Source organism: Diplotaxodon limnothrissa, linkage group LG5 (genome assembly GCF_057381915.1).
Source record: "Diplotaxodon limnothrissa isolate DT_005_m linkage group LG5, D_limnothrissa_male_GT1.1, whole genome shotgun sequence".
In the NCBI taxonomy this organism is placed as follows: Eukaryota; Metazoa; Chordata; class Actinopteri; order Cichliformes; family Cichlidae; genus Diplotaxodon; species Diplotaxodon limnothrissa.
In genome coordinates, this window is record NC_140600.1 from 31,364,722 (window position 1) to 31,387,813 (window position 23,092).

A 23,092-nucleotide genomic window follows, 5' to 3' on the forward strand; every position below is an offset into this window, starting at 1 on the left:
TGTATTATCAGAGAATCTAAATGTATTTGCATTATATATTCAAATTTTAGCATATCTGGAGGAAACCAATCATGTTGTTTCCCTCCAGATGGTTGTTGACGTCAGGCTCTGTCTCTGTTGGAGCACACGACCACCGACCATCACAAAAGCTCCTTTCAAAGACCTTTGTAGTGCACTGACCACATCATTCAGCACTGAGTGTGGGAAAGTGAGAGCAGGTATCTGCTCACACCAACCACAAACTGAAAAGCAAAAAACACACCTGCTACATCTGGATATCAGAAAAAATGAGAAAAATCCATACTATATGTTATAATGAAACAGTACTGTTCATTATTATGAATGATATTGTTTTCTAGTGTCCTTCATCACTTGGGAAATGAATTTGGTCACTTTGCCACATGAGTTGAACTTCATGTCAGAAGGAAAAGATCAGATCTGACATTAAATGATTTTTCCATAGAAAAACACACAGACCATCTGATGTCTGATTGAGTTTGTGTGAGAACCAAAAATGTTACTTTCAGGATAATCAATGACACTAAGTGGGTGTCAGGTGAGACATGAGAAGTATCTTAATCAGAGAAACAGTTTGATTTGAAAAGCGTGTGCCGAGTCAAAGTCACTGATCTCAGCATCAGGCAGCAGATGTATCCTCTACAGGGTCACCACTTTCTCAGATTCACACAGAGCTTTCGGAGTCTTTTACGCTGACACACACACCCACCCAAAAGTGCTCCATCTGTTCCCTTGGAATGTATCAATTGTCCCCTACTAATATGACCACTGAGCATGTGGCAGGCAAGATTTCTTTTCTCTAATGGACAGCTCTCTGATTGGTCAAAACTGTGAGAAACTCCAGTCAGACCAAGACCCACACATTCATATGGAGATGTGGGAGTATAAATAGGAGGGATGAAGGCAGCAGTGATCAGAGTCTCTCTACAGAGACCTCTACAGCACAGAGATCCAGCCATGGCAGCTACAGTCTCTCCAGTAATGACTAATTCTCAGGATCATGTTACTCTGAATCATAAGGTAAATTGGATATTATCAGAATGTCATCCATTATTCTTTAAAGATTGTGTTTGATAACACTAAAAATATGCACCAAAACTGTTTTATTAATGACTTTGTTCTTCTTCTTGCAGCTCAGAAAGCCTCTGGTGGAGAAGATCTGCAGAGAGAGAATCATATTGAACAGCTCAAGTCTCTTCTGGGTCATGAGCCCCTCAAACAGCAGCCAAACTCCAAACTGGAGAAGGCAGACATCCTGGAGATGACTGTTTGCTTCCTGAGAAGACTGCAGCAGCAGCGTCAAACCGTAGAATCAGTTCTTGAACAGGGCTATTCCAGGTGTGCCCAAGAGATGGTCAACTTCCTGTCAAAGGTGGAGGTGAAGACTCAGTCCCAGAAAAACCTGCTGAACCACATCAACCAGCTGCACACTTCCTCTGTTAAACCCTGAGTGAGGCTGACTTCTCTCCTCTGAGCTACACAGTCCAGACCAGCATCACCAAAGACAACACACTCACCAGCTCCCTCTGGAGGCCGTGGTAGAAACCTGCAGACTGGAATCACTACTAAATAATCTACACTGATCATATTGGTCAACGATTGCAGGGAAAGAAAATTCAAAGACTTGTTCTTCTGTATGTACAGAAGGTTTTTCTTTGTTTTGTTCTTCATGCAAGATGATATTTCCTGAGCAAATGACACCAACAACATCTTTCAAGTCAAGAGAGAAAGCCTCTTGTCATACCACAGAGATGTTTGGAGACCACGTTGGTCAAAGATTTAAGGAACTTTTTCTTCTGTATGTACAGAAGGTGTTTGTAAAACCAGGCATAATTCACATGTTCATGTAACAAATATTTCCTATGGAAAGAATGAAACAAGCTCCTCTTTCATGTTAAGAAAGAACATTTGACATTCTTGTTCCAATTTGCATTTACTGCTGATATTTACTAGCAGTGTATGTAAAAATGTGCATCACATTGTGGTGACTTATGTTGAAATGAAGTTTATTACTTCTTGAATTTTATCATGTTGATAACACACGATTGCTCAAATGTTGCTGAGATGTTTCTTCTAAACTAATTTTAATCTTTGTGATTATTCTGCATTGTTCTGTGTCAGAGCCAGATTTATTTTTGGCCTTTGTTTAAGAGGATTATATACCTGACACTGTAAAGTCAGTGGATTTGGTTCATCTACTCATATCACTTTGTGATTGTTTTAATGTGATTTGTTGTAGAATCCCTTTGTTCTTTGTCTTTGTTATAAAGTGCAGTTTGTGCTTATTCCAAAGTGTATTTTATGAAAATGTGACATGCAGATTCATGTCATAATGTTTGTGTCTTTTGTAAAGATGATTGGTCCCCCACTCATTTTGAGTGCAGTGTCTTGGTGATGTTACCAAGTTATTGTTGTGATGCATCATCATTTATCTTACTCTCATATATAAACTTGACGCTCTGTTTATCTTAATAAACAACCACTGAAAGGACATCAAAGTGTTTCTGTTATCATTTCATTCTATGTTACGCATATATGTCTTGTAGTGATAGTGGATCACTCATCTAGGCATCCTATACATTTATTGGGCCAATATCACTATATATTGTAAAAACAGCAAAGCTCACACCAGGACTATGGTGTAGTAGGGTGACAGGTGAGGGCTTCATGATCATATCTGGAGCCTTATTCTAATCCAAATGTCACAGAAATTAAAATGACAATAATATTCAAATCAAATTAAAATATCTGATGAGTTATAACTCATATGGGACTTTTTGTATATGCAATAGCTTGATTGAAATAGTCCGATAAGTAATGATATGTGTGTCATGTTTTCCTTAAGCAGTCACCATTTTTGGAGCAGTCGTTACTTGGAGGCTAAAACTTTCATGATAACTATTGTCTCTTCACATGATGGGTAAGGGGACACACTCCTATTGTTGTTCCAGTGACACTGTGAAAGGACAGAGTGTGGGAAACCAGAAGAAACTCACTCACAGAGCCCCAGCGGGACAACAGATGCTGACCTCTGTCCTGAGGAGAAACATGTCGAAAGGTAGTATGATGGAATGAAAACTGATGATGGAAAACAACAACACATTTGTATGGGATTACTTACTTTTAACATACCATGAAATAAAATAACATGAAAATATTTGCTGATCTCCAAAGTTTTGTAGCACTTAAGAAATAATGTAGTTGTAATTTAATGGAGGAATTTATGAGATTACAATATCTATAAACATTTTTATGATCATAACTTTAAAGTGTTTGTGATTTTTTTTTTACCCCCAAACTGTGACCTGCTGTTTTAATCTATAATACATATATTTACCAGAATTCACACAGATCCATACATATTGTACATGTAGATAAAATTACATCTTGAGGAGCCTTTTTCTTCTCCAGGACCAAAGAGAAGGAGGGTCACAGTTCAAGTTGATTTGCATTCTTCACCACACGGGTTTCTGACTATTGTCCAGAGGGATTTGGCACACTTCAGGAAACAGCTGCCTTGACCTTCTCCTGCATTTCAGAACATGAGATTTGGAGCTTGTGAAAACATGAAAGTTTCATGATGGGCAATTTTCAAACTTTGTCCAACTGTAAACTGAAATAGTGGATCATGGATTGTATATTATTACAGAAAGCAAAAATATTCAGCTTTTGAAATTTGAGTAAATTTTGAGTCAACCAATCATGTTGTTTCCCTCCAGATGGTTGTTGACGTCAGGCTCTGTCTCTGTTGGAAGACACGACCACCGACCATCACAAAAGCTCCTTTCAAAGACCTTTGTAGTGCACTGACCACATCATTCAGCACTGAGTGTGGGAAAGTGAGGACAACTATCTGCTCACACCAACCACAAACTGAAAAGCAAAAAACACACCTGCTACATCTGGACATCAGAAAAAAAAAAGATAAATCCATTCTATATGTTATAATGAAACAATATTTTTTGTTATTATCACTGCTATTATTTTGTAGTTTCCTCGCAGAACTATCTCAGTGATTTTTTTATTTAATCTTTAAACATTCTCTACAACACTTCAGAAATTTGGTCACTTTGCCACATGAGTTGAACTTCATGTCAGAAGGAAAAGATCAGATCTGACATTAAATGATTTTTCCATAGAAAAACACACAGACCATCTGATGTCTGATTGAGTTTGTGTGAGAACCAAAAATGTTACTTTCAGGATAATCAATGACACTAAGTGGGTGTCAGGTGAGACTTGAAAAGTATCTTAATCAGAGAAACAGTTTGATTTGAAAAGCGTGTGCCGAGTCAAAGTCACTGATCTCAGCATCAGGCAGCAGATGTATCCTCTACAGGGTCACCACTTTCTCAGATTCACACAGAGCTTTTCTTTTACGCTGACACACCCACCCAAAAGTGCTCCACTCGTTCCCCTGGGATGTATCAATGTGGCGGGCAAGATTTCTTTTCTCTAATTGACAGCTCTGTGATTGGTCAAAACTGTGAGAAACTCCAGTCAGACCAAGACCCACACATTCATATGGAGATGTGGGAGTATAAATAGGAGGGATGAAGGCAGCAGTGATCAGAGTCTCTCTACAGAGACCTCTACAGCACAGAGATCCAGCCATGGCAGCTACAGTCTCTCCAGTAATGACTAATTCTCAGGACCATGTGATGTGATCATCTCTCTTTGAATCATGAGGTAAATTGGAGATCAGATCAGAATGTCATTCATTATTCATGAAAGATTTTGTTTGATAACAATAAAACTATGCACCAGAACTGTTTTATTAATGACTTTGTTCTTCTTCTTGCAGCTCAGAAAGCCTCTGGTGGAGAAGATCTGCAGAGAGAGAATCAACAGCAGTATTGAACAGCTCAAGTCTCTTCTGGGTCCTGAGCCCCTCAAACAGCACCCAGACTCCAAACTGGAGAAGCCAGACGTCCTGGAGATGACCGTTTGCTACCTGAGAAGACTGCAGCAGCGTCAAACCACAGAATCAGGAGTTCTTGAACAGAGCTATTCCAGGTGTGCCCAAGAGATGGTCAACTTCCTGTCAAAGGTGGAGGTGAAGACTCAGTCCCAGAGAAACCTGCTGAACCACATCAAGCAGCTGCACACTTCCTCTGTTAAACCCTGAGTGAGGCTGACTTCTCTCCTCTGAGCTACACAGTCCAGACCAGCATCACCAAAGACAACACACTCACCAGCTCCCTCTGGAGGCCGTGGTAGAAACCTACAGTCTTCAGTCAGCCTTACTAACTTCAATGATCATATTGGTCAAAGAATTCAGAGCCGCATTCTTCTGTAATTCAGAGATTTTTAAGATTTTTCCTCTTGTTCATACAGAACAATTTACTTTTTTTGGTTTTTAGTGGAAGATTTTTTTTTTCCTGAGGAAATCAAAGAAACAAAGTATTTTGTTTTTTGAAACAACATATCTTGTCATGCACATTGCATGAATGAAATCTGATTGCATCTGAAATTATTAATATTACCTACTCTTCAGGTACTGATGATGTTATATTAACATTTGTTATCTTTAGTTTGTTATTGACCCAAACAATAACTTTTGACTAAAGACAGAAAGCATCATGTCAACATGAAAACTTTCTTCTGTATGTACAGATGTTTTCATAACCTGTTATTCTGCTTTTTCATGTAAAAAAAAAAAGAACTAGAAAAAATAATCCCTATGGGAATGACACAATGTCAGATTATTTTTCATTTTTAGAATCATTGGTGTATCAATTAAATGCATTTAAGTTGATAAATACACTGTATAGACAGTGGATTGACTTATTTGGATCACTTTGTGATTGTTTTAAGATAATGCCTTTTCGAGCATGTTTTATGAAAGTCTGATATGAAGATTCACATCATACTGTTGGTGTCTTTTGTAAAGATGACTGATCCTCCACTCATTTTGAGTACGGTACCAGGCTGTTGTGATGTATCATCACCTCTATCTACCTCCCGTTGGAGCCTTTATAAAATGTTAATACTGAGTGTGTCTTAATAAAGAAATATTGTGATCATACAAGGTTTTGTTCATTTGTCAATCCATAATTCAATCAAAAAGTGGAAATTCACAACTGGAAGAGGACTTCATTTAAATATAAAAATTCAAATTTAAATGTTTTTTTTTTCTTGAGCTTCAAATATCAACAAATTATTGGCCACCACTTTGGAGCAGTCCCCAGGCCATGGGAGGGCCAAAACTTCAACGATAACTATTGTCTTTTAATGTTATGGGTAAGGAGACACGCTTCCATTGTTCTTCCTGTGAAAGCAGTGAAAGGACGCAGTGTGGGAAACCAGAAGAGACTCACTCACAGAGCCCCAGTGGGGACAATGAATGTTGATCTTTGTCCTCGGTAGACAGAGAGTGAAATGGAATATGGTGGCATAATGCTGAAAACCGATCATGTTAAACATACAGGTGTTAAGATACTTAACATGCAAATATTTATTCTTATTAATAAGCGTCCAAAATGAATGTACATAAAATATGTCACTAACATCCTTTCAGCGGTGGATTGTTGGCACACTTTAGAACCAAATTAGGCTGTGAGTCCTTAACTATCGATCACTAGTTGGTTATGTGCAATCCAAAATTTCTCCATTAAGTGTAATAGTTAGGTGCAGATTGTTTTAGTTATAAACAACTGATTTGGTTTTGACAGTAATTTGGGATTTTTATCAGGCCTGGTCATGCCAACCAATCATGTACTTTCCCTCCAGATGGTTAGTGACGTCACGCAGTTTCAGTCAAAGCACAGCCAAACCTTTATATAATGTCTTTTCAGGGTCCTTTTGTCGTGCACTGACCACATGATTCAATACTGAGTGTGGGAAACTGAGAGCAGCTACAAACCAGAGACAGAGGACACACATGTGACATGGACAAGATGACTTTGTCCAGCACAAAAACTGTGTATTTTTCCTACTAGCAATTTTCAGCACTTACAGTCAATTCAAAGAGAGAGAAAAAGTTTAAAAATAACATACAGAGAAGTCCAATTCCAAAAAACATTTCATGATCACATAGTATTCTCATAGTTTGGCAGAATATATACGGTGTGAACTTGTCGCTACAAAGTCATGAATTGGTGCTCATAACTTTGTAAACATCTACCTTGCTTTATGTGAAACACAATCTGTTTGTGTCTTTTATAAAGACAGCTGTTTCTCTGTTCAGTACAGTGAGTAGACATGGTTTTTTTTGTTGACGTTTAACATAAATATTTAAAAAAAAAACATGCCAATTTATATAAATGTAATTCATCTTTAAACCAGGCTATCAGTTTTCAAGAAATTTAACAGACAATCAAACTACACATGTTTTATTTAACTAAATTATCAAAGTCTGGAGCAATATAATCGAAACTCATTTAATGAAGCTGAATTATTCGTTTTGTGTCACTGTATTTAATTGAACAACATTAAGCCATCAAACCAATTCATGTTTTTGTGCATTCGTGCATGTTTTCATTTTTTTTTTAAATGTAACTTTAAACACATCCCTTTGACGTCAGACAATGTATCTAATGTGTTGTATAATGAGGCACACTTCTATTGTTCTTCCAGTGAAAGCAGTGAAAGGGAATTGTGTGGGAAACCAGGCAAAACTCACTCACATAGCTGCTGTGGGACAATAGATCCAGACCTTTGCCCTGACAGATTAACAAGGAATCAGGAGTCTAAACCCTCCTCAAATTACAAAATCGCACGGGCCATCATACTTTTTCTTTTTCTAACTAAGAGAATAACAGCTGAAGTCCAAGTTACAGTATATTGCTTATGATATCTGGCTTTCCAAAAGGAAACAATTCCTTTATCATTACAAACAATAGTTTAAATAAACAATGCTTGATCAAACTCAAAATGTGTTATAGATGTATATCATGGGGTTCAAGAAATGCATTCAAGGCTTAATGGGCAATTATTTGCTGAGAAGCCCATCCACTGTGTAGCACCTGCACGTGTGCAGTCCATTAATGAAAGTCTATTTGTAGGCAGGCACCTGCTAATTTTGGAGGACTGTGGCAAAAGCACCAGCAGCTTTTTATTACTGCAAAGGGATTTGGCACACTTCAGCAATCCCCATGAACACCCCATCACAGTGATTGCAACCTGAAAATATGATGTGAAACTACTCTGATTATGGCAGATTTTCACCACAATTTCAAATTTTACTACCACTCAGAGCCAGCCAATGGGATCCTTTCCTCCAGATGGTTGGTGATGCAATGCTTTCTTTCTACTGCAACACACAGGCAGCATCTGCCACTAAAGTCTCTTTGTGGCTCACTGACAACAGCACAGGGAGTGAGTGTGGGAAACCCAGATCAACGTGTTACTCCCATTGACTAAAAGGCACATGTCACTGACACAAGAGCAACAGCACAATTATTGCCTTGAGTACTTGAGTAATGCAATAAACTACAGCAAACCAATCAGAAAACTAAAACAGCCCACAATACCAATCTGATAAACTGTCAACATGTTAGTAAACATAACTTGTTATCCTGCATAAAAATTAAGCATTTCATTAAAACTGAATGATGTTCAGTTGACTATTTATTTAAAAAAAGATGCATTAAAGGTTTGGGTTTAGAAATTATCAAACAAATTGAGACCAAAAAATCGAAGTAAGTTTTACTTTATATGTGGTTCATTAATTAGATCGTTAATAGATCATTAAGCTGGGATGAGGAGTCATATTAGTTTTCTTTACAGGGTTTCTATTTTCTGAGATTCAATTTGAGTTCTGAGAGTACTTCTCTCCCAGAGTCCATCACCTGTTCCCCTGATCTCTAGCCACTGTTTCCTGGGCAATAACAGGAGCACGATTGGCTCAGACTGGGAAAACTCAAGCAGGGAAAGACCCAAACATTCATATAGAGATGGTGAAGTATAAATGGGAGGGATATCAGGTTCTGTCCACTGAGACCTTTACAGCACAGAGATCCACCTACATCCCTACTGCAATGATCGCTTATCAGGAGAAAGTGATCCCAACTCATTAGGTAAATCACAAATTGACGCAATTGTCAAAAACTTGTAATAAATTAGATACATTTTTACTAAAACAAAATTCTTGAATTTTTTTAAAATGTATTTTCTACTTTCTGCAGCTGGGAAAGCCTCTTGTGGAGAAGTTGTGCAAAGACAGAATTAAGTCCTGCGTTGAGCAGCTGAAGTTTATCCTGGATCCAGAGCTCCTCAAACAGCAGCCAGACTCCAAACTGGAGAAAGCAGAAATCCTGGAGATGACTGTTTGCTTCCTGACAAAGCTACAGCAGAGCAAATAGCAGAGCTGATAGCAGAGAAGCCTGCTGACCCACTGCTGAACCAGCTGCTCTGGTGCTCTGACAAGAACCTGACAGAGGCTGACTTTCTCCTCTGAGCTCCACCAGCATCACCAAAAACTAAACAACAGCGCCCTCTGGCGGTCAATGATAAAAGCAGCGAATAGTCAACAACCAGAATAAACTTGTCTGCAGAGCCCTTCTGGACCATCAGATACAGACCTTTGCCCTGAAAGAACAGAGCTTAAAACGTCTGTTATTTTACAACAATCAGTTTAACATCAAGCCTTTGATTAAAACTGTTACTCTAGTTTTTTATATATCACACCACTATTTTGTTCAGTAAACTGTTTCATTTGCAGAGTTTGAGATAGATCTTTATTTTTGGGGTCAAACTAACTAAAATAATTTAGCAATACATTACAGTAATTTAAAAATTCAGTTACAACATTTTTTTAATGGCACAGCTGTAGTGGACCTGTTGTTGTTAAATTTGTTTTAACTACAAAGGTTCATGAGCTCATAGTAAGCACAGCGGGTTAGAGTAAAGTTGAAGTGAGGTTAAGCATTACAATATGAAGCTGTATCCTGTTACATTTAAGACTATGTGAGGTTTAAGTTAAGGGGAAACAACTTCAGTTTCTAAATAATCTAATTCCACCCACAGGCTGCAGCTGTACATATTTTTTTTCAGCTGCTGCAAAATCTGACCTTCTTGTTGTTCATGTAAACTCTGAGTGACAAAAAGTTGAAGGCCATCCAATACTGTTAATATTTTTGCTTAAGTTATTTATGTCAATTATGACAGGGCATGACATTCAGTTTTATTTTTACATAGGTAAATATTTTTAAAGATGATTCTATGGGAGAATTTTCAACCTGCAACAGGGCACAAGAGTTATTTTTTATTATTATTATTATTATTTATTTATTTATTTATGGTTAAGTGAATACTCTGGAGAAAAGAGTAGGACACATTCACCCCACCAGTTGTGAATTATCCACCAGAAGCACTGGACACACTTCATGAAACTGCCACCACCATCCCCCACCCCCAGGACCCTAAGAGGTGAGATTTTGATGTAGTTGATGGTCAGTAATCAGTAATCATGATTAGCATTAGAGGTATAAAATGTGTAGCTGATTGCAAACTGAAAATAATACTTTCCAAATTGTGGTACCCTAATTTGATTACTTTAAGAATGTTTTTTTTATTATAAATTTTAATTGTAACATCTGTCCAAGGCAGCCAATGGGATTCTTTCCCTCCAGGTGGTTGGTGATGTAACCTCACGTTTCTATAACAACCCACAGCATCTGCAACAGAAGTTCTTTTGTGGTTCATTGACAATAACACGGGTGTGGGAAACTGAAATTAAATTGCTACTCATGCTCACTATATGGCACGTGTCAAAAGACATGACTGCATCTGGTCGGCTACATGATTATTTTCTAGAGACATTATGATTTAATTAATTGGTACAACACCAAAATATATTCTTGCATTTGTAAAATATATATATAAAACAAAATTTGTAACTCTTTATACAATAGTATAAATGAAATTATCAGTTAAAATCAAATTGATGTTTACAGTTTCCCTTAATATTAATCTCATTATAAACAACACATGCGAAATAAACCATTAATCCCATTATTTTATTTTTACCCATAATTTTTACATTAAAACATGAATGTTTTTCCCTGACATGTGATGGGATAATCAGCGTGTGCTCGGTCAAAACCATTGATCCCAGTATCAGGCAGCAGATCTCCTTTCCCTACAGGGTCACCACTTTCCCATAATCACACAGAGATCTGTTACACTCCCTTCGTTTACCCACAGTCTTCCACCTGTTCCCCTGAGACCTCACTATTATCCCCCAGGCATTAACGGCAGCATGCTGCTGGCTCCACATGGCTTATTGTCTCGCAGAGCACTCTGATTGGCTCAGACTGTGGGAAACCTCAACCAGACTAAGACCCACACATTCATATGGAGATGCTGGAGTATAAATGGGAGGGATGAAACCAGTAGAGATCAGATTCTCTCTACAGAGATCTCCACAGCACAGAGATCCAGGCATGGCACCTAAAATCCCTGCAGCAATTAACAGTTCTGAGGAGCATCTGACTCTGACTCACAAGGTAAATCAAAAATTAATGGAATTTGTTTTCTATAAAATTGTATCAATTATATTTTCTTGCTAACACAAAACTCCCGAACAAATTTATTAATTGCATTATTCTTCTTTGCAGCTCAGAAAGCCTCTGGTGGAGAAGTTACGCAGAGAGCGAATCAACACCTGCATTGAGCAGCTCAAGTCTCTCCTGGGTCCAGAGTTCCTCAAACAGCAGCCAGACTCCAAACTGGAGAAAGCAGACATCCTGGAGATGACCGTTTGCTTCCTGACACAGCTACAGCAGCAGAGAAACCTGCTGACGCACTGCAACAAGCTGCAGACTGCCTCTGATAAGAAGCTGAAAGAGGCTGACTTCTCTCCTCTGAGCTCCACAGTCCAGAACATGATCACCAAAAAAAACAAATGTCCGATCAACAGCGCTCTCTGGAGGCCATGGTAGACACGACAAACTGGAGTTAATACCAAGAAAAAAGAGACCATATTGGTCAAACGTGACAGGACTGAATTATTTGAACTTTCTGTGTTCTTCTGTGTGTGCAAGACGACATTTCCTGAGGAAATGACAGCAATAGAGCCTTTCGTGTTAAGGAAGAAAATATCTTGTCATGCATGTAGCATGAATGAAATCTGATTGCATCAGCGATTATTATCAATGCCTAATGTACGTGTTATGGTAACATAGTTGTATATATAGTACTATAGTTTTTGTCTGTTTTTTTTCTGTGCAAGATGACATTTCCTGAGGAAATGACATCTTGCACATTAAGAAAGAAAACCTCATGTCATGCATGTTGCATGAACCAAATGTAGTATTTTGTTTGTTGGTTTTTGACCCTTGTGATCTAAGATTGAAATGTCCTTTTTCTGGACTGATTGTAAAATTAAACTTGACCCCCATTTAATATCAAAACAGATCTGTTCTAAGATCCAGTTGTTTATCCTTTTAATTATAAAAGGCTTGATATGACCATTTTAACCCCCACTTCACTGAGGATTAAACAGTATATTATTTGTACCTTTTGACAAACACTGATCACTTTGTGATTACTGAAAACCAATCTGTTTTAAGATTAATATTTTATGTTTCACACTGTCAGCTTTTTTGTGATAGGTGTTTCTTTTTTTCCTTTGGGAACGTAAATGTGATCTGTTTGAAGGTCGATATTAATAGTTTTCATATTGATTAATGTGTTCTTAAATGCTGTAAATATTTTGTCTTTCACAAAGATGGTGTCCCTTCACTCTCTCTGAGCACAGTGTGCCTTGTAGAAATCTACAAGTTGTCGTTGTGATGTGTCATCACTTCCTGTTTAAAGCATTTATGTTTTATGTGGCTCTTGTTAAATAAACAAACACTGCCAAGTGAAAACTGTATTTCCATGTTGTTTGTTGTGGTTTTCATAAGTAATGGCAAAGATGTACTCCATTCACTTCCAATTTAGGTCAATTTAAGGGGTGTTTATCACAGATCTTTGTTTAATTTACATATCCAATTAAAAATGCTGCAGTCTAAAAACTATTCAGGTTAGAGCATACAAAAGAAAAACAAGGTTCAATTCTTTTTTTAATGAGGGGAACTTTCTGGATATTTGGGTTTTTAAAACAAAAATAAAAGACACTTTTTAGACACTGCTACTTTGATAAAATTAAGTGTTTCTGTTGTAGCTCTCACTTCCATGAAACCGTCACAAATGAAATCTAATGACATGCAGACTAAGACACACTTCTATTGTTCCTGTAGTGAAAGCACTGAAAGGACGGACTGTGGGAAACCAGAAGAAACTCACTCACAGAGCCTCAGAGGAACAATAGATCCAGACCTTTGCCCTGAAGTGACAGGGGATAAAAGGGAGCCTGACTCCCTATTTCTAATCGTTTTGTTGTTGTCTTTTTGGCCATGATTTTGTCCACACTGAAAAAAATATGTTGTTGGATTTACTTAATTCAATGGTGGACATTTGTTGCACACAGATGTTTTGCTTTGGCAGCAACTTAAACAATTGAGTTAAATTAACACAATTTATTCATGTTCAATAAACCTGTGCAATTTGTGTTGATAAAATGTGACTTAAACATGTTTTGATGAAGTAATTTGAGCTCTTGAAATATTTTAATCCTTCACAATTTTCTCACTTTATCCCAACACCATTCAATAACTTTTACCCAATACTACTTGGTCACTTAAATACTACATGTTATCTTCAAATTACATTTTGCTATTATATTCTAGTATCAAATACACAATTTTCAAATGGAGGCCTTATAACAGATTATATTGTCCTCTTCCAAGATGGTTGCTGGCATCCACCAGTAACCTTTCAAAACAAAATGTCTAATTTCACTGCATTGACAGTAGGTAAAGAATTAAACTGACATTACTCCACTACTGAATCTACATAAATCAACAGTTAAATAATGTCAGTTCTTCCGTGTTCTCTGGAATCAATCACAGCAAAGAAATTAGACTCTTTCTTTTGAAAAATGTTGGGAAAGAACAAATCAAAACATTCTATTTAAGGCCTCTGACGTCAAGATTCAGTTAAACAACAATTATAACTAAACAATTTGAGGTAATGTTAGTTTCCATTAACATTAAATTAGGTTACTGAATTGGCAAACACCTTCCTATTAACATTACCCATTTTACCCCAATAACTAAAGAAATTAGCACTTGCAGGTCAAAACCTTTATTCAAGAGATGCAAAAATAACATTGATACAGTGACTGTCAAAAATTACAGCACTGATCATACTGTGACATCTTGGTTCAAAACAGCACACTTAGAAATATTCAACGTTCCTTACTTCAACTGAATGAAACTGAAAATACCATTTCACACGACCCATATGGGATATTTAGACTGTATAACTGTTCACGCTACATCTCTTCACTAGTAAAAGAAAGAAAAAATACAAAGAGAAATTTAAAAATGCTGCCAAACAGAGAACTTGTACAGAGCAAAAGGAAAAACAAACAACAACAACAACAAAAAAACGGCTCGTCCTCATGGCAGTTGCAGTGTATATAAAAATGAACCCTGCGATCTGTTCCTGGAATTGAGCTTCAAAAATGCAGCAGAACAAGTGTGAGATTTAAATGTCTTCTCACCTAGAGCTGGTCACCTCACATGCATAACAGTGAGCTTTCGTTGCAGGAGCAGTTTTGTCTTAGTTGTGAACTTTTCTTGAGAGCTGAGTTGCTTCCAACTCCATTACCACCCTTTGAATCACCTCAAAAGTGTAGCAGAGTTGTGATGGGTAACTCATATTGAAGGAATAAAAAAGGTCCAAACAGCATGGCTACTGCAAAGGTCACGTTATCCAGATCTTGAAGAACTACTATACCCTCGATGATGATGCCAACATCAGAAAAGTCATTGCCTGGTGCATCCTCTGGAGACAGATGTTCATTGTGGTTTTCTCAATCTGTGCAGTGGCCTCAGTCAAGTCCTGGTTAAACACAAAACATTTTTTTAAGATTCCCTTTTAAACTCATCTCTTTTGAATCTACCAGTTCTAATGTTAGAGTAATTTAAACCAATGCAAGCAACATAGTAAATAGCTATAGCCAAAGAGTGGCCTGCCATGCTGCCATTCATGGTCTAACAGAGTTTCTAAGAGAGGGTGAAAAACATAATTTTACATTAGTTTTTGTTAGAAAGACACCGGCCCATCAGAAATCCAGGTTTTGTCACTCAGAAGATGTTAGAATTTAGACTTTCAGCCCCACAATTTGGTTAGCTGTTGGTCTTTTTTTTTTTTTTCAAACAAAAGCTAATGTAAATATTGGTGGGATTTTCCTTTGTTCACTAGAATGACAAATTTAAAGTTTTTTCACACTGATGTGACCCCTAATACAGGGGTGGGGCCTCAAGGGCCAGTGGCCGAGTTCACTACTAGGCCTCATGTGAACTTCAAATTATTAAAGAGGACTACTGGTCCTAACCAGTCCAATGAGGATCAAGTGGATAACTAAATGCATTTTTAAATGTTGCAAAGCCACAATCTACTCATAAAACACTCACCATGAACTCCTGCACCAAGATGTTGCAATTGTCTTTCACACAGATGCGGAGCACTTTGATGAGGGACTCCCTTCGAGCATTAATGTCATCCTAAAGTATTATAACAAAGAAAACAGAGATTTGTGAACTTTTCAGTAGCACAGAAGAAAATGATCCCAGACAAAAACTTAAACCAGTCAACATGCAACACCAGCATCTACAAAGCAATATCAAAAGTTCCTGTTTGACATCAACTTTATGGATATATAGTTTCCAGAACATTTATTTTTTTAAAAAGATCAATTTTTCTCAGTGGGCCAGTAAATGCATGACGAAAATTATGGCATCCTTTCGGTGGAATCAGTACTCACAGGTAATAGTTGACTGTTTCAATGGATGCAGCATAAAAATCTTTTACTGACCTAATGCAATACATATACACTTTGTAGTTAAAGAATTTTAAAGTTCTTACTGTCATTATGGCAGCTACATCCTTTAGCTTTGTGCCCTGTTCCCCTCCCCCGATCACTTTGCAAACACTTTCAGCAGACTGTCAGAGAGAAACTCAGCTCCGTCAGAAACCTTGACTGTAAAGGCATGGTTGGGATGCACTGGAATGCTGCATTTCATCTGAAATGACATAAAATTATTTTGAAATAACAGCAGGCACTGTGCTTGGTTAATAATCAGTAATGTTTTGTTGAATAAAAACTGTGTTTCCAGATCTTATGGGATTAAAAAAATCCAAAGATGTTTATTTCTGATTTGCAACCCAAGAACCCACAAGTTACAACCTCATTTTAGTTCAAGTGTGCATTAATGTGAGTCCAGTAATCACCTTTCTGACAATACATACAGGTATAAGTTAAACCTATGGCAGATTTTGGATTTCTCAGTTGTATTAATAGGGTGGTCTATTTGAGTATGCATGCACCTAATAATTATAAAAAACCTATTATAATTAAGTTACAGAAACCTTAAGCGAAAATAGAATATACTTTCTTACCATAACACCTTGAACCCACAATCCATCAGCTGACTCCTGGTGAAATGCAGAATAGATGTGGTCTCTCAATGTGCATCAACAAAAACAAAAACAAAAACAAAAGGACAGCAGGTGAGGGCAGGAGGGGTAGGGATGTAAGCTAGCATAATACCGCTGATGATATTAGCTAAAGCTGTTCAATGTCCAAAATCTCACTAACACCACGGTGCAGTAAATACACAATGTAACTGAAGAGTCAGTTGACAAATCTATTCACACAGAAAACCAAATTATGTTATGAGTGCCTCGCAATTAGGTTTAATGTGATATTACGGCTCTTGTGCCAAAGACAAATTCAAATGAAAAAGCGCCAATTCTTTGACAACAGATAAAACAGCAAATAAGCTAACGGCTCTTTTTTAGCATGTTACATGGCGGCACTTTAGACGTTTAACTACATTTGGCTGAAATATGGTAAACATTAATTCAAAAAATCAAGACATACCAAAAAACGTAGAGTTGGCTGCTTGACTTGACTGAGATGGATGCATTTTTTAAACCACGATCCAAAGCCCGCGAGATGAAATCACGCGTGGTTTCACGAGATTTAACGTTGCTATCTTATTGACTTACTTCACCTGAACATGATATGAACAATTTAATACACCCTTTCTGCATATCATGTAGTTTTTACACTATATAGTTACATTTATCTTTAAAACATGAGGCAATTGTGTTAAATACATGCAAGATGCTTACATAAATCCAAGAGATGGCCAGTCCCTTTTTTTCAGTGCATTCCTTACATAAAACAGTAACACCATTTTTTTTAATTGTCATTTCTTATTGTTAATCTCTATTTTAACAAGAGATCTTCGAAAGTGTCTTGTGTGGATTTAAATTAAAGACACGAATGAAAGAATAATTTTGTTATTGACAGTGCAAACTGCTCAACGTGTCACACATTCAATCGTTGTTAATTTTTTGGGGTCTAAAAATCTATTCGTCATAACGCCTATTGTAAGTTCAAGCCCAAATGAAGAAGCTCCCTGTCACAGATGGTTTCATAAGTATTTGTGGATCCAAGTTAAACTGAACAAACTAGAGGTCTTTAATTAAAAGTGCCCATGCAAACTCTTTAAGTAGGCATATAAAGGTTATTCAAAATGAACTGCAAGAAGCCTGAAGTTTACTTCAGCATTTCTTCTCATTCATTCACTTGACCCTTTGCCAAGTCTGTAGACAGTCTTTCTCTCTCTTGTCATGTTTATGTCTTGTTGGCGCTCAAATCAAAGTCGTTTCTTTCTCAGGAATATATTTTCCAAGATAATATGAAACAGAGAAACCAGATGAACATGTAACAGCTTGCCTCCATGCCCCTGACAGAAGGGAATCTTGCTCAACAAGACATACTGTTTCTAGAAACATGCTATAGATACAGCTTTACATTGGATGGATATCACTAATTCTTAGGTTCTGCAAGTTATCCGGTTAACATAGTCGATTTTATTAGTACCCCACTTTTCTGAGAGAAAACACAAGCTAATATTTAAAACTCACAAATCACCACTTTAAAAAACAATGAAAGTCACTGGGGATTTCTAGAAAACAGCTGTCTAATTAGATAGCTAGCTGGAAATTTATTGCAAAACACTGATGTTGTCTCAGTCTGCACAGGAGAAAATAAAGCTAGAGGATACAGAAAAGTTAAATTAATAGGGGTAGTGATGGCATCCATTCATAACATCCTAATAGAGGGGACTACATACAAATTCTGTACATAAAGGTCTCATGTTGGATTCAAACCACTGACCTTGTTAATATCAAGTATCAGTGCTGACCACCACACCAGTGAGCTGCCCTGCAGTCTTAACATATACAGCATAAGGTTTACAAAAGATTTAGCATCTCAGCAAAAGGCCAGAGGATGAAGAAATACTCAAACATTACCCATTATTAGCTGAGGTTAACCTACTGTAGTTGAATTCACTTATTACAGATCTTGAACCTCTGTATGCTTCTTCGTATGCTGCAGTATCTGGCCTCCCCATTCCTGATGTAAAGCATTCTAAGTCCCTTTCCAGTTTGTTGGAGTGATAATAATTTCAACTTTCACAAATTGAACTATGGGTAAATAATCTTCAAGATGAAAATTAACTTGTAAATTGGGGCATGCTTATTTAGGCAAATGATAGAAGTGTGGGAAAACCCATGAGACAAGAGTTCAGTGGCAATCACTCCACCAGCAGCCTGTGAATTCTCCAAAGGGATTTGACACACTTCATGAAAATTGTGTCACCCAGGAAGGCTCCCACCATCACAATCCCAAAATTTCAATCCAGCTCTCAGTCAGTTATCAGTCACAGATACGAACCGAGGATCAAAATGTGTCAAAGATTAAAAAAGTAGAAATTATTTTGATATAATCTTTTCAAATGTTATTATCCCAGCCAACCAATGGGATCCATTCCCACCAGATGGTTTGTGATGTAATTCACTGTCTCTATAACAACACACAACCAGCATCTGTGACAAAAATCCCCTTGTGGCTCAATGGCCACAGCACGGGGGTAAGTGTGGGAAACTGAGATCGACCTGCTACTCACAGTGGTTACAAGACACGTGTCACAAGACACAGGAGCATCTGGATTGAGTTTGTTTTGAGTATTTTAATGTATTATATTGAGTAATTCAAATTAAATTAGATACAGCATTCAAAAATCTTATGGAGTTTTCAAAATGTATTTTTTTGAATAAATTAAAAAAAAAAAGATGTTTAAGCTCTATGATAGGAAATACAAATTACAAAATTTTCCATTAAAATCAACAGAAGCAGACAATGCAGAGAAATTCACCTAGTCTATCACTTTTTTTGCTTACTTGAAATTCATACATTACAGCTTTGTTATTCCCGCACACGTGCACTGGGTGCTCAGTCAGAATCATTGATCTCAGCATCTGGCAGCAGATCTTCTACAGGGTCACCACTTTCCCAGCTTCATACAGTGATCTGTGGGCATGTCTCAGTCTCCCCCCAGTCCTCCAGCTGTTCCCCTGAGACCTAACCATTATCCCCCAGGCATACAGGAGCATGTTGCTGCTCCACATGCCTTATTGTCTCACAGAGCTCTCTGATTGGTTCAGACTGTGGGAAACCTCAACCAGAGTAAGACCCACACATTGATATGGAAATGTGGGACTATAAGTAGGAGCCAGGAAGCCAGCAGAGATCTTCTTGCTACAGAGACTTCTGCAACACAGAGATCCAACCATGGCACCTACAATTGCTGCACCAATGACCACTTCAACGGATCATTTGACTCTGACCCACAAGGTAAATTGAACACTGCCTGGATTTAAATTATTATTAAGTTGATAGTCTTTCTTTTCTTTTTCTAACAAAAAACAAACAAACAAGGTTATTTATGACTCTGTTCTTTTTTCTGCAGCTCAGAAAGCCTCTGGTGGAGAAGTTACGCAGAGAGCGAATCAACACCTGCATTGAGCAGCTCAAGTCTCTCCTGGGTCCAGAGTTCCTCAAACAGCAGCCAGACTCCAACCTGGAGAAAGCAGACATCCTGGAGATGACCGTTTGCTTACTGACGCAGCTACAGCAGCAGAGAAACCTGCTAACGCACTCCAACAAGCTGCAGACTGCCTCTGATGAGAAGCTGAGGGAAGTTGACCTTTGTCTTCTGAGCTCCACAGTTCAGACCAGCATCACCCAATGCTCTCTGGAGAGAAAACACAACAGCGTCCTCTGGAGGCCGTGGTAGACCACTCACACTGGACTCCATACCAGACAAGCTAAACAGACCATATCGGTCAGACATGACTGGACTGAATTGTTTAAAATTCTGTGGACTTTTTCTTCTGTATGTACAGAAGGCTTTACTTTGTGTGTTCTTGTGTATGTGTGTGTGTGTGTGTGTGTGTGTGTGTGTGTGTGTGTGTGTGTGTGTGTGTGTGTGTGTGTGTGTGTGTGTGTGTGTGTCGGATGATATTTCCTAAGGAAAGTGTAGTAACAATATCTTTCATGTTGAGAAAGAAAATTTCATGTCATGCATGTTGCATGAATTGAATCTGATTGCATCAGCAATTTTAATTGTTTCTTTCTGTACTTCATGTACTGATGATGTTATAGTAATGCTTTTTACTATTATTGATTTTCTTCAATTGACATTGACGTTACCTTTTATTGGTTTTCGATTTTTTGGATCGAAATTTTAAGTGTCCATTTTAAGGATTTATTGTGATTGTAGATATTAATCACACAAAATTGATCTGTTATAAGATCCAAATGTTTAGTATTTCTTTCATGAAGATTTTCTAACTATACGACTCAATGTGGGCAAGTCGTGTAATTGTGATGTTTGTACCTCTTGACTGTTTCTGATCAGTTTAACATTAATCTAAATTCAAGGTTGAATTTGTTATAAGATCTAAGTGTTTACAGCTTCTTTCTAAAAGGTTTTCTTAATATCACAATTTTCTTAGTCGGTAAAAACTTGACAGTGATATTGGTACTTCATGATCATTATTGATCAGTTTAATATCTTAATTGTTCTATGCGGACATTTAGATGACGTGTATCTCAATGTATGTCATTACTAAAACTGATCTGTTTTAAGATCAATATGTTTATTGTTTTACTGAAAACATTACTGTTTTTGTTAATGTCAGGTTTGAGAAGACAAAGTAATATTTACTTTGTGAGAAAAAATTGAATTTAGCAGTTAATAACAATGTATTTTAAGGTCATTTGCTGTTTAGTGAAAGTGGAAAAAGAAATCAAATGTCACTGAGTACTGGGTTTTTGAATATTGTAAATTCATTGTCTTTCATAAAGACAGCTTTTCCTCTACTCTTTCTGAGTACAGTGTGTCTTGTAGAAATCTACAAGTTGTTGTTGTGATGTATCATCACCACCTGTTTGAGCTTTCGTCCTTGTTGAATAAATAAACACTGCCAGTGTAAAACATTGTGCTTGCATATAATTTTTATGCAGTTGATCTGTTATCTTTTTACATTGATGCTAGTCAGACAGTGACTAACAAATTTATTAGAACACCACCCAGTGTAAGTGCATTGACGCATGCTCAATCATCAAGCTAATGAAATCCCAAAAAGCCGATTCTGTTTATCTGGACGTAGCGTTTTCAGAATGAAGAAGTCCATGTAACGTCTTTTTGGGGCACCCAAGGTTTACATTTGGTGGAACAGCTGCTATAAATGAACAGAATTGGTAATTGTGTTATTGTTAATCCACCAGTATGCTCAAACTCATTATTTAAAATTATATTTTTAATGCTAAAATATAATTGTTATCAATACATTTTTTGTTTTGTTTTTTACAAAAAAAAGTAAAAAAAAAAAAAGTAAAGCACATTATTATTTTTGCTTATGATACTAAATTACAATTACTTACTTGGATTCCAGAACAGAAAAAAAAAGTTTTAGTGATTGATTGTAATGCTCAATTAACTTCTGACTTCTCAGAGGCACCCAGTGCGCCGGCTCATATTTATAATGTAATTTCTAGTTTCTAACAAGTTTTTGACAGATTTCTAAGATGTCTGTTTTATTGTTTTATAACAGGCGGTTCAATAAATTTGTTGAGCACTGTATGTTCTTCATTTTCTGTCATGTGTCTCTATCTTTGTCTCCATTTGTTGTAGACAAATACTTCAAACCTTTAGAACCTTATTATAATTGTTTATCCAAAAAATGCACATTCAGTGAAAAGCCAACATTTGTAATGAGAAGGGCCATCGATGTTATTTCAATTTGTTCAGTTGGAAGTCAAATCTTTAAACTTAAAGATCAAATATGCAGTGTTTTAACTTTTCTGGTAAAATCATCAGATTCACATGTTTTAATAATTGTTTCAAAGTTAATCATTTAAATCTTAAAAGATGATGTATATTTTAGCTTATGTGGTGCTCAATAAGGCACACTTCTATTGTTTCTCAAGTGACAGCACTGAAAGGACTAAGTGTTGGAAAGCAGAAGAAACTCATTTACAGAGCCCCAGTGGAACAATAGATCCAGACCTTTGCCCTGAAGGGACAGAGGATAAAAGGGAGCGAGACTCCACAAGCGGAAAGATGTTTTAAATCATCATGATGGCTACGCTTCCTTTGAAAAAAGCAGCAGTACCATTTCCATCAGAAAACTGTTATATGATCTTCTTAAACTAGAAGCACTATTTAAACACAAGGTGTTTGAGAACGATTCAGCTGTGGACTAGAATCAAAGAGGTGATGTGGAAAATCATTGTACAAACCTTGAAAAAGAGTCATTCAGAAAAAGCTAAAGTTTTTTGAATAACAGGAAGTCTACAGGAACTACAGGTCACAGTAATTTTTTAATCTCTCTTCTTATTTTATATTTTTTAAGCATCCACCACCTGAAACCTGTGTTTTGCAGGTTGGGGATTCAGTGAAAAAGTTTTGCTATAACAATAAAGTAAAGCAAACATCAGAGGATGCTATATGCCGTGTGTACCAGTTTAGCTTAAGTAGCAAACATGCAACTCTTATTTAAAACTAATTATCAGAAATCTGTTTTGTTTTTTTGTTTTTTGTTGTAAGATTATTGAATTTTAATTTTTCTCAAAAAGGTTTGAACAACCAGTTTT

General features: G+C 37.0%; 2 protein-coding genes, 1 long non-coding RNA gene and 2 pseudogenes across 3 annotated transcripts; 4 read left to right on the top strand and 1 right to left on the bottom strand.

Annotated features, from left to right (window-relative positions):
• Window positions 1-915: 915 nt before the first annotated feature.
• On the top strand, window positions 916-1,560 carry LOC146632620 (transcription factor HES-5-like; annotated as a pseudogene).
• A 3,011-nt stretch (window positions 1,561-4,571) lies between these two features.
• Window positions 4,572-5,238, top strand: LOC146632621 (transcription factor HES-5-like; annotated as a pseudogene).
• A 6,107-nt stretch (window positions 5,239-11,345) lies between these two features.
• On the top strand, window positions 11,346-11,903 carry LOC146632622 (transcription factor HES-4-like). The gene is made up of 2 exons (XM_085354534.1): window positions 11,346-11,468; window positions 11,580-11,903. Exons 1-2 carry the CDS (start codon window positions 11,346-11,348, stop codon window positions 11,901-11,903), a joined length of 447 nt encoding a protein of 148 aa, XP_085210660.1.
• Window positions 11,904-14,735: 2,832 nt separating this feature from the next.
• Window positions 14,736-16,083, bottom strand: LOC146632623 (uncharacterized). Its single transcript, XR_014906218.1, has 3 exons — window positions 15,940-16,083; window positions 15,489-15,578; window positions 14,736-14,913 (listed from the first exon to the last, which is right to left on the bottom strand). It is a non-coding gene; the product is annotated as an uncharacterized LOC146632623 (long non-coding RNA).
• A 3,595-nt stretch (window positions 16,084-19,678) lies between these two features.
• Window positions 19,679-20,429, top strand: LOC146632624 (transcription factor HES-5-like). The gene is made up of 2 exons (XM_085354535.1): window positions 19,679-19,786; window positions 19,902-20,429. The coding sequence occupies exons 1-2, from the start codon at window positions 19,724-19,726 to the stop codon at window positions 20,226-20,228; spliced, it is 390 nt and encodes a 129-aa protein (XP_085210661.1). The 5' UTR covers window positions 19,679-19,723; the 3' UTR covers window positions 20,229-20,429.
• The last annotated feature ends 2,663 nt before the right edge of the window (window positions 20,430-23,092 follow it).

Bases quoted from the DNA above. Each gene is read 5' to 3' on its own strand.
- LOC146632622 (XM_085354534.1), top strand. From the start codon at position 11,346: ATGAAACCAGTAGAGATCAGATTCTCTCTACAGAGATCTCCACAGCAC. The intron at 11,469-11,579 runs GTAAATCAAAAA...TCTTCTTTGCAG, and splicing joins ATCTGACTCTGACTCACAAG to CTCAGAAAGCCTCTGGTGGA.
- LOC146632624 (XM_085354535.1), top strand. From the start codon at position 19,724: ATGGCACCTACAATTGCTGCACCAATGACCACTTCAACGGATCATTTG. The intron at 19,787-19,901 runs GTAAATTGAACA...TTTTTTCTGCAG, and splicing joins ATTTGACTCTGACCCACAAG to CTCAGAAAGCCTCTGGTGGA.